Consider the following 12,406-nt stretch of genomic DNA (forward strand, 5'->3'; position numbering starts at 1 on the left):
ATTTTATCAGCTCCACTTACCATATAGAAGCACTTTGTAGTTCTACAATTACTGACTGTAGTCCATCTGTTTCTCTACATGCTTTGTTAGCCCCCTTTCACCCTGTTCTTCAATGGTCAGGACCCCCGCAGGACCCCCACAGAGCAGGTATTATTTAGGTGGTGGATGATTCTCAGCACTGCAGTGACACTGACATGGTGCTGGTGTGTTAGTGTGTGTTGTGCTGGTATGAGTTTTTAAACACCTCACTGTCACTGCTGGACTAAGAATAGTCCACCAACCAAAAATATCCAGCCAACAGCGCCCCGTGGGCAGCGTCCTGTGACCACTGATGAAGGTCTAGAAGATGACCGACTCAAACAGCAGCAATAGATGAGCGATCGTCTCTGACTTCACATCTACAAGGTGGACCAACTAGGTAGGAGTGTCTAATAGAGTGGACAGTGAGTGGACATGGTATTTAAAACCTCCAGCAGCGCTGCTGTGTCTAATCCACTCATACCAGCACAACACACACTAACACACCACCACCATGTCAGTGTCACTGCAGTGCTGAGAATCATCCACCACCTAAATAATACCTGCTCTGTGGTGGTGCTCCTGACCATTGAAGAACAGGGTCAGTAATTACAGTCAGTAATTGTAGAACTACAAAGTGCTTCTATATGGTAAGTGGAGCTGATAACATGGACAGTGAGTGTAGAAACAAGGAGGTGGTTTTAATGTTATGGTTGATCAGTGTATGACATCACAAGATCTTCAGTATGACAACCGCCTGTTGATTTTCTCGTCCTAACGCATGTTACTCTTAGTAAAATGTAAAGGCTCACTGGGGCCCCCTGGTGGACTGGGGCCCCCTGGTTGTGAAACACTGGGCTAAAAGGTCCAGAGTATTAAAATACAGACTAATACACTTTCTGTTACAATAATAAAAATAAGGTTATCTGTTCAAAAAGGTACAGTTTGGTGTGTGTGTGTGTGTGTGCGCTCAGAGACTAGCCATGGTGTGGACGTCGGTGTCCGACACGAACAGTTCCCGGTACAGAGCAGGGAACAGCGAGTGTGCGGTGAGCGGGTAGAACTGGCGAAAGTGACGTAGCTTCTCCATGTGCAGCGCACACAGGCTCTTCAGCACCGCCACCTTCTGGTAGAGCTACAAATCACAACAAACAACAAACGCAGATTTAAACCCTCATGTTCTGTTCAGGGGCCCCTGAGACCCTCGGGGCCAAAATATCTTTTAAATCAGCTCGATACGTCATCCTAATTTTAACGTTTCTAACATTCCTAATTTTATATAGATTCTGTCTACACACAAACAAACACAGACACACACATAAACACACCTACAGTGTATCACAAAAGTGAGTACACCCCTCACATTTCTGCAAATATTTTATTATATCTTTTCATGGGACAACACTATAGAAATAAAACTTGGATATAACTTAGAGTAGTCAGTGTACAACTTGTATAGCAGTGTAGATTTACTGTCTTCTGAAAATAACTCAACACACAGCCATTAATGTCTAAATGGCTGGCAACATAAGTGAGTACACCCCACAGTGAACATGTCCAAATTGTGCCCAAAGTGTCAATATTTTGTGTGACCACCATTATTATCCAGCACTGCCTTAACCCTCCTGGGCATGGAATTCACCAGAGCTGCACAGGTTGCTACTGGAATCCTCTTCCACTCCTCCATGATGACATCACGGAGCTGGTGGATGTTAGACACCTTGAACTCCTCCACCTTCCACCTTGAGGATGCACCACAGGTGCTCAATTGGGTTTAGTCCATCACCTTTACCTTCAGCTTCCTCAGCAAGGCAGTTGTCATCTTGGAGGTTGTGTTTGGGGACGTTATCCTGTTGGAAAACTGCCATGAGGCCCAGTTTTCGAAGGGAGGGGATCATGCTCTGTTTCAGAATGTCACAGTACATGTTGGAATTGATGTTTCCCTCAATTAACTGCAGCTCCCCAGTGCCAGCAACACTCATGCAGCCCAAGACCATGATGCTACCACCACCATGCTTGACTGTAGGCAAGATACAGTTGTCTTGGTACTTCTCACCAGGGCGCCGCCACACATGCTGGACACCATCTGAGCCAAACAAGTTTATCTTGGTCTCGTCAGACCACAGGGCATTCCAGTAATCCATGTTCTTGGACTGCTTGTCTTCAGCAAACTGTTTGCGGGCTTTCTTGTGCGTCAGCTTCCTTCTGGGATGACGACCATGCAGACCGAGTTGATGCAGTGTGCGGCGTATGGTCTGAGCACTGACAGGCTGACCTCCCACGTCTTCAACCTCTGCAGCAATGCTGGCAGCACTCGTGTGTCTATTTTTTAAAGCCAACCTCTGGATATGACGCCGAACACGTGGACTCAACTTCTTTGGTCGACCCTGGCGAAGCCTGTTCCGAGTGGAACCTGTCCTGGAAAACCGCTGTATGACCTTGGCCACCATGCTGTAGCTCAGTTTCAGGGTGTTAGCAATCTTCTTATAGCCCTTATATCTTTGTGGAGAGCAACAATTCTATTTCTCACATCCTCAGAGAGTTCTTTGCCATGAGGTGCCATGTTGAATATCCAGTGGCCATTATGAGAGATTTGTACCCAAAACACCAAATTTAACAGCCCTGCTCCCCATTTACACCTGGGACCTTGACACATGACACCAGGGAGGGACAACGACACATTTGGGCACAATTTGGACATGTTTACTGTGGGGTGTATTCACTTATGTTGCCAGCTATTTAGACATTAATGGCTGTGTGTTGAGTTATTTTCAGAAGACAGTAAATCTACACTGCTATACAAGCTGTACACTGACTACTCTAAATTATATCCAAGTTTCATGTCTATAGTGTTGTCCCATGAAAAGATATAATAAAATATTTGCAGAAATGTGAGGGGTGTACTCACTTTTGTACGGTGGCCGAGAAGTGCAAAACAAATGTACATTTCAGAAAACAAAATTACAAAAAAACAAAAACAAATTTACAACAAAAGCAAAAACAAATTTACAAGTGCTCGGGTACCCAGTGTTTGTAAATTTGTTTTGGCATATGTAAAAGTGTTTCAGCACTTGTAAATTTATTTTCGGCATATGTAATTTTGTTTTCTAAAATGTATATTTGTTTTGCACTTCCCGGCCGCACATTTCTGACGGAAAAGGCAGGGACAATAACACCGGAAGTGCGTGTTGCTTACCTGCTGTCAATCAAACTGTTTCTCAGCGGTAAAGTGAACGGAGTTTGTGATGGTGACGATAAACAAGGTTTTGTCTAGTTTGTGGAAATCATTTTATCCAGTTGACCCGCTATTGTTTTTCTTGTGGAAAGTTTTGTGCAGATGTTTAGACGTGGTGTGTGCATCTCTATTTACCGTCCGCTCTTCTAAACATCTAAGGAATTCCCACAAGAACAACAAAAGCGAAATAATGAAAATAATTAACACAAAATGGACAAAACATTGTTTATTAGGGACGGAACATTTGATACCGAGGCTTTAAAACTTGTTTCACTTTTGTAACACTGGACTCAGTGTATCGGAGCTTATATTAAAGCAGCATGTGCGGGACTGATGAAGCTTTGTGCTGTGTTTTATCTCACTCACTATATAAGAGACAATCAAACCAGGGTTACCCACCGTCCTGTAACATACACAATCCTGCTTTATCTGGAGATTAAACGCCGCGTTCAGTATTGAACTGATACAGGACGCTTTGTTCCGTATTTTTATCAATGGGAGACTGAGGGAATTATATTAAGTAGTGTTCACTTTTATTCTTAGTAACGGTGTGTGTGCGCTGGTTATAGCAGCAGGGGGGGACCTTACACAGTCATGAGAACAAAGGTTTTATTTATGGTGTTTAAAATTTATTATTTTCATTCTTTATAAAAAGTCAGAACCATATTTTAGGCAAAACAACGCACTCCGCCCACTGTGCTACACATACAGCGGTGTATTAAACAGGTTATGTCACGTTACTAAGAATAAAAGTGAACACTACTTAATATAATGAATTAAGCAGCAGTTTCCTTCTGTTTTATACACCACACCGTCTCCCATTGATAAAAATACGGAACAAAGCGTCCTGTATCAGTTCAATACTGAACGCGGTGTTTGGTCTCCAGATAAAGCAGGATTCTGTATGTTACAGGACGGTGGGTAACCCTGGTTTGATTGTCTCTTATATAGTGAGTGAGATAAAACACAGCACAAAGCTTCATCAGTCCCGCACATGCTGCTTTAATATAAGCTCCGATACACTGAGTCCAGTGTTACAAAAGTGAAACAAGTTTTAAAGCCTCGGTATCAAATGTTCCGTCCCTAATAAACAATGTTTTGTCCATTTTGTGTTAATTATTTTCATTATTTCGCTTTTGTTGTTCTTGTGGGAATTCCTTAGATGTTTAGAAGAGCGGACGGTAAATAGAGATGCACACGCCACGTCTAAACATCTGCACAAAACTTTCCACAAGAAAAACAATAGCGGGTCAACTGGATAAAATGATTTCCACAAACTAGACAAAACCTTGTTTATCGTCACCATCACAAACTCCGTTCACTTTATCGCTGAGAAACAGTTTGATTGACAGCAGGTAAGCAAGACGCACTTCCGGTGTTATTGTCCCTGCCTTTTCCGTCAAATATGTGCGGCCGGGAAGTGCAAAACAAATATACATTTTAGAAAACAAAATTACATATGCCGAAAATAAATTTACAAGTGCTGAAACACTTTTACATATGCCAAAACAAATTTACAAACACTGGGTACCCGAGCACTTGTAAATTTGTTTTTGTTTTTTTGTAATTTTGTTTTCTGAAATGTAAATTTGTTTTGCACTTCTCGGCCACCGTACTTTTGTGATACACTGTATACACACACACACATACACACATATACACACATACACACACATACACACACATAGACACATATACACATACACACATACACACCTATACACACACACACATACACACATATACACACATACACACACATAGACACATAAACATATACACACATACACACAAACATATATACACACACACATACACACTTAAACATATATACACATATACACACATACACACAAACATATACACACACATATACACACATACACACATAAACATATACACACACATATACACACATACACACATAAACATATACACACACATACACACATACATACACACATACATATACACATACATACACACATAAACATATACACACACATATACACATACATACACACATAAACATATACACATACATACACACATACATACACACATACATATACACATACATACACACATAAACATAGACACACACATATACACATACATACACACATAAACATATACACACATATACAGTATCTCACAAAAGTGAGTACACCCCTCACATTTCTGCAAATATTTTATTATATCTTTTCATGGGACAACACTATAGAAATAAAACTTGGATATAACTTAGAGTAGTCAGTGTACAACTTGTATAGCAGTGTAGATTTACTGTCTTCTGAAAATAACTCAACACACAGCCATTAATGTCTAAATAGCTGCAACATAAGTGAGTACACCCCACAGTGAACATGTCCAAATTGTGCCCAAATGTGTCGTTGTCCCTCCCTGGTGTCATGTGTCAAGGTCCCAGGTGTAAATGGGGAGCAGGGCTGTTAAATTTGGTGTTTTGGGTACAATTCTCTCATACTGGCCACTGGATATTCAACATGGCACCTCATGGCAAAGAACTCTCTGAGGATGTGAGAAATAGAATTGTTGCTCTCCACAAAGATGGCCTGGGCTATAAGAAGATTGCTAACACCCTGAAACTGAGCTACAGCATGGTGGCCAAGGTCATACAGCGGTTTTCCAGGACAGGTTCCACTCGGAACAGGCTTCGCCAGGGTCAACCAAAGAAGTTGAGTTTGAAGACGTGGGAGGTCAGCCTGTCAGTGCTCAGACCATACGCCGCACACTGCATCAACTCGGTCTGCATGGTCGTCATCCCAGAAGGAAGCTGACGCACAAGAAAGCCAGCAAACAGTTTGCTGAAGACAAGCAGTCCAAGAACATGGATTACTGGAATGCCCTGTGGTCTGACGAGACCAAGATAAACTTGTTTGGCTCAGATGGTGTCCGGCATGTGTGGCGGCGCCCTGGTGAGAAGTACCAAGACAACTGTATCTTGCCTACAGTCAAGCATGGTGGTGGTAGCATCATGGTCTTGGGCTGCATGAGTGTTGCTGGCACTGGGGAGCTGCAGTTCATTGAGGGAAACATGAATTCCAACATGTACTGTGACATTCTGAAACAGAGCATGATCCCCTCCCTTCGAAAACTGGGCCTCATGGCAGTTTTCCAACAGGATAACGACCCCAAACACAACCTCCAAGATGACAACTGCCTTGCTGAGGAAGCTGAAGGTAAAGGTGATGGACTAAACCCAATTGAGCACCTGTGGCGCATCCTCAAGTGGAAGGTGGAGGAGTTCAAGGTGTCTAACATCCACCAGCTCCGTGATGTCATCATGGAGGAGTGGAAGAGGATTCCAGTAGCAACCTGTGCAGCTCTGGTGAATTCCATGCCCAGGAGGGTTAAGGCAGTGCTGGATAATAATGGTGGTCACACAAAATATTGACACTTTGGGCACAATTTGGACATGTTCACTGTGGGGGGTACTCACTTATGTTGCAGCTATTTAGACATTAATGGCTGTGTGTTGAGTTATTTTCAGAAGACAGTAAATCTACACTGCTATACAAGCTGTACACTGACTACTCTTAGTTATATCCAAGTTTCATGTCTATAGTGTTGTCCCATGAAAAGATATAATGAAATATTTGGAAATGTGAGGGGTGTACTCACTTTTGTGAGATACTGTACACACACACACTTATACACAGAGATAAACACACACACAAACACACTTATACACACACATATACATATACACACATACACACACTTATACACACACTGATACACACACATATAAACATACACATACACATATATACAGACACACATTTATACACACACATATACACCGATCAGCTATAACATTAAAACCACCTCCTTATTTCTACACTCACTGTCCATTTGATCAGCTCCACTTACCATATAGAAGCACTTTGTAGTTCTACAATTACTGACTGTAGTCCATCTGTTTCTCTGCATGCTTTGTTAGCCCCCTTTCACCCTGTTCTTCAATGGTCAGGACCCCCACAGGACCCCCACAGAGCAGGTATTATTTAGGTGGTGGATCATTCTCAGCACTGCAGTGACACTGACATGGTGCTGGTGTGTTAGTGTGTGATGTGCTGGTATGAGTGGATCAGACACAGCAGCGCTGCTGGAGGTTTTAAACACCTCACTGTCACTGCTGGACTGAGAATAGTCCACCAACCAAAAATATTCAGCCAACAGCGCCCCGTGGGCAGCGTCCTGTGACCACTGATGAAGGTCTACAAGATGAACGACTAAAACAGCAGCAATAGATGAGTGATCGACAGTGAGTGGACACGGTATTTAAAATCTCCAGCAGCACTGCTGTGTCTGATCCAAGATGGACTACAGTCAGTAATTGTAGAACTACAAAGTGCTTCTATATGGTAAGTGGAGCTGATAAAATGGACAGTGAGTGTAGAAACACGGAGGTGGTTTTAATGTTTTGGCTGATCAGTGTATATACACATATAAACAAACACACACACACACACACACACATTTACATACACATAAACACTCACACATGCTTATACACACATACAAACACACACATATAAACACACACAAACACCTAGGCATACACACAGCTTATAAATGTCTCTCTCTCTCTCTCTCTCTCTCTCTCTCTCTCTCTCTCTCTCTCTGTGGTTGATTAGGTTAATAGTTTGGTTAATTTAGATGTAATTCTATTTTACCCACACAACACTGGGGTTTCGGGTACCACGAAGAACAAGGCAGTGACATCAGTGTTATCAGAATAAAAGGGTTAATATGAGGGATTAAAGTGTTTATTACTGAAGAGCTTCACATTTAGATTCACATCATTGCAGTGTTTAGTGTAAAACACACAGTTAGTGATCAGAATGCTGTTTAAGATAAATGATATTTTTTGAAATGTAGTAGTTTGACATGGAGTCTCTCTCTCTCTCACACACACACACACACACACGCACACGTACACACACACACACACACACACACACACACACCTTGTGCAGTAGACTTTCCTGGTTGTCTCTGTGAAGGATGTGAAGGAGCGCCAGTTCCATTTCTTTTCTCACTCTTAACACTCTGTCTCTGTCCTCCAGACACGGCCGATCTGCTTACACACACACACACACACACACACACACACACACACTGTTAAAGAAGAAAAGTGACCTCAGCTTTTCTGAGAAGCTTCTCACAAGACTGAAGTATGTCTGTGTTTGGGAATTTGTGCCCAGTTAGACAAAACATGACAGCGTTTGTACGGCTGGATTCTGATGTTGATGTTCAGGTTCATTCCAGAGCTGTTGAGTGGGGCTGAGTTCAGGACTCTGTGCAGGACACTGAAGTATCTTTAAACCAAACTTATAAAATAATAATACGAAAAATAAAATTATGTTAATAAAACTACTGCTACTACTGATAAAAATGATAATTACAACAACAATAATAACAAAATACTGATAATACCACTACTATTATTAATAATAATCATTGTAATACTACTACTACAAATAACAATAACAATAATAATAAATAATAATAATAAATATAATAATTGTAATACTACTACAACAAATAATAATAATAATAATGATATTAATAATGATATTAATTATAATTGTAATAATAATAATAATAATAATAATAATAATAATAATTGTAATACTACTACTACAAATAATAATAATAATAATAATTGTAATAATAATAATAATAATAATTGTAATACTACTACTACTACTACAAAAAAAATAATAATAATTGTAATAATAATAATAATAATAATAATAATTGTAATACTACTACTACAAATAACGATAATTATAATAATAATTGTAATAATAATAATAACAATAATAATTGTAATACTACTACTACAAATAATAATAATAATAATAATTGTAATAATAATAATAATAATAATAATTGTAATACTACTACTACAAATAACGATAATTATAATAATAATTGTAATAATAATAATAATAATAATAATAATTGTAATAATAATGACAATAATAATAATTGTAATACTACTACTACAAATAATAATAATAATAAATAATAATACATAATAAATATAAATAATAAATATTATTAAATAACAAGAATACCAATTAATAATAATAAATAATAATAATAAATAATAATAATAACAATATTAATAATATTAAATAATAATAACAATAATAATAATAATTGTAGTACTACTACGACAAATAAAATAATAACAATAAATAATAATAATTGTAATTCTACTACTAATAATAATAAAAAAGAATTGTAACACTGCTACTAAAAAACAAATACTACTAATAATAACGACAATAATAATAATAATAATAATAATTGTAACACTACTACTATAATATAAATAATAAATACTGACAATAATAACAATTAATAACAATACTGATACTACTTCTAATAGTAATACAATTACTGATAATAATAATAACAACAACACTAATATTAATCATAATAAAACTGATACAACTACTACTAGGATCAATAATAAACACTGATGATAATAATAATATCAATAATAATAATAAAATACTGATACTACTCATAATAATAAAATTACTGATAATACTGATACTGATAATAATAATAATAGTAACAATAATATTAATACCAATACTACTAATACTAATATTGATATTAATAATAATAATAATAGCAGAAGAACAGTATGATGAAGAATACAATGATGAATCTAATGAAATAGAATGAAATTAATCTAAACTTGAATGTCTGTTCTGTTGTTCTGTTCGTACCTGCATTTATTAACACAAGAGCACTAAACAGCGCCACCTGCTGCTCAGTCATCCGCAGAGCGCAGAGATTCCGGGCAAACTCAAACACACAGGCAATAAAATCAGCACATTCTGCAACACACACACACACACACACACACACACACACAATCAGACAATACACAAACCAATCAAATAATAAAAGCTACACTTGTTTTTATTTGTGTTTATTTGTTTTTTCTGTTATTTTTTATTCTCTTACCAAGAGACTTGAAGATCTCAGGTCCAGCGAACTTGCCATCAAAAAAGACGGTGCCGTTTTCAGTATTAAACATCCTGCTCATACGGACCAGAACCACCTCCATAGAACCTGAGCAGAGAGGAATATACACGACTCAGGACAAAGAAGATACAGATACAAATGAGTGAACCCTATGGTGCAGACCCATGAGTGAACCCTATGGTGCAGACCCGTCTCACATGCTAGAATTGAAACAAGGTCCCATTTAAAAGCGTCTCACCGCTCTTCAGCAGAGCGATCTGGTCGTTCTGACCCAGCTGACGGAAACCTGGGATCCGTTTAGCAAATTCCACCACGTACTGCACGGCGTCGGTCAGGCGAATGGCACAGTGCTGCCACATCTCATCCATAGACTGCACACAGTTACACAGGAACAGTGTAAATAACAGTAAATAATACAGTAAAATTAATAAAATAAGTAGTACAGGTTGTTTTTAAATATTAAGATATAAAAGCTAAAGTAAAAGTGTAAGATAGTGTTCAGTTCTTTTGGTGATTAGTGGTGATGGGGATTAGAGAACAGCACCATTCATCCTGTTTCATCTATAAAAGCTTCTAATCATTTAGTTCAGTGTGGAGAAAACAAATGTGATGGTGATTTGGTTATGTGACGGTAATGATGTAATGATTACAGTATATGATGGTGATGTGATCATTTGATGGCAATGTAATGGTGATGTAATGATTATATGATGGTGATGTGATCATGTGATGGTGATGTGATTGATGATTATGTGATGGTGATGTGATCATGTGATGGTGATGATTATATGATTATGTTATGTTAATGTGATGATTATATGATTGTGATGTGATCATGTGATGGTGATGTAATGATTATATGATTGTGATGTGATCATGTGATAGTGATGTAATGATTATAGAATAGTGATGTGATCATGTGGTTATGTGATGGTGATTGTAATGATGTTGATGGTAATGATGTGATGGAAATGCTGTGATGATGGTCGTGATGTTATGGCAATGTGATGGTGATGATGTTATGTGATTATGTGATGGTAATGATGATAATGTGATGGTGATGTAATGATTATAGGATGGTAATGTGATCATGTAATGATAATGTGATGGTGATGTGATGTGATAACGTGATGGTATTGACAGTAATAATATGGAAATGCTGTAATGATAATGGTGATGATGTTATGTGATTATGTGATGGTAATGATGGCAATGTGATGGTGATGATGCTATGTGATTATGTGATGGTAATGATGGCAATGTGATGGTGATGATGTTATGTGATTATGTGATGGTAATGATGGCAATGTGATGGTGATGATGTTATGTGATTATGTAATGGTAATGATGGCAATGTGATGGTGATGATGCTATGTGATTATGTAATGGTAATGATGGCAATGTGATGGTGATGATGCTATGTGATTATGTAATGGTAATGATGGCAATGTGATGGTGATGATGTTATGTGATTATGTAATGGTAATGATGGCAATGTGATGGTGATGATGTTATGTGATTATGTAATGGTAATGATGGCAATGTGATGGTGATGATGTTATGTGATTATGTAATGGTAATGATGGCAATGTGATGGTGATGGTGCTATGTGATTATGTGATGGTAATGATGGCAATGTGATGGTGATGATGCTATGTGATTATGTGATGGTAATGATGGCAATGTGATGGTGATGATGCTATGTGATTATGTGATGGTAATGATGGCAATGTGATGGTGATGCTATGTGATTATGTGATGGTAATGATGGCAATGTGATGGTGATGCTATGTGATTATGTGATGGTAATGATGGCAATGTGATGGTGATGATGCTATGTGATTATGTAATGGTAATGATGATGTGATGGTGATGCGATCATGTGATAGTAATGATGGTGATGTTATGTGATAATGTGATAGTAATGATGATGATGTGATGGTGATGTGATAGTGATGATGTGATGGTGAAGTACTTTGCTCTGGTAGGCATAAATCTCCTCACTGCTGAATTGCTTCCACTTGAGAGCATGAAGTTCCTCCACCCGATACTGACTCGTCTCTCTGTGAGAGCGTACGATGCTCATACACAATTCCTCTACACACACACACACAC

The 12,406-nt window shown here is 38.3% G+C and overlaps 1 protein-coding gene across 1 annotated transcript in view; it reads right to left on the reverse strand.

The window, feature by feature from the left end:
- Positions 1-988: 988 nt before the first annotated feature.
- Positions 989-12,406, reverse strand: part of rorc (RAR-related orphan receptor C) — an 80,926-nt gene continuing 69,508 nt past the window's right edge. The window contains exons 10-15 of the mRNA XM_062992247.1: positions 12,267-12,388; positions 10,530-10,662; positions 10,271-10,378; positions 10,030-10,140; positions 8,248-8,357; positions 989-1,153 (exon numbers count right to left, since the gene is read on the reverse strand). Coding sequence (XP_062848317.1) covers positions 989-1,153; positions 8,248-8,357; positions 10,030-10,140; positions 10,271-10,378; positions 10,530-10,662; positions 12,267-12,388 — 749 coding nt within the window. The remainder of the gene's footprint in view (positions 1,154-8,247; positions 8,358-10,029; positions 10,141-10,270; positions 10,379-10,529; positions 10,663-12,266; positions 12,389-12,406) is intronic.

The sequence above is a fragment of the Trichomycterus rosablanca genome, chromosome 3 (assembly GCF_030014385.1).
Source record: "Trichomycterus rosablanca isolate fTriRos1 chromosome 3, fTriRos1.hap1, whole genome shotgun sequence".
NCBI classification, from domain to species: Eukaryota; Metazoa; Chordata; class Actinopteri; order Siluriformes; family Trichomycteridae; genus Trichomycterus; species Trichomycterus rosablanca.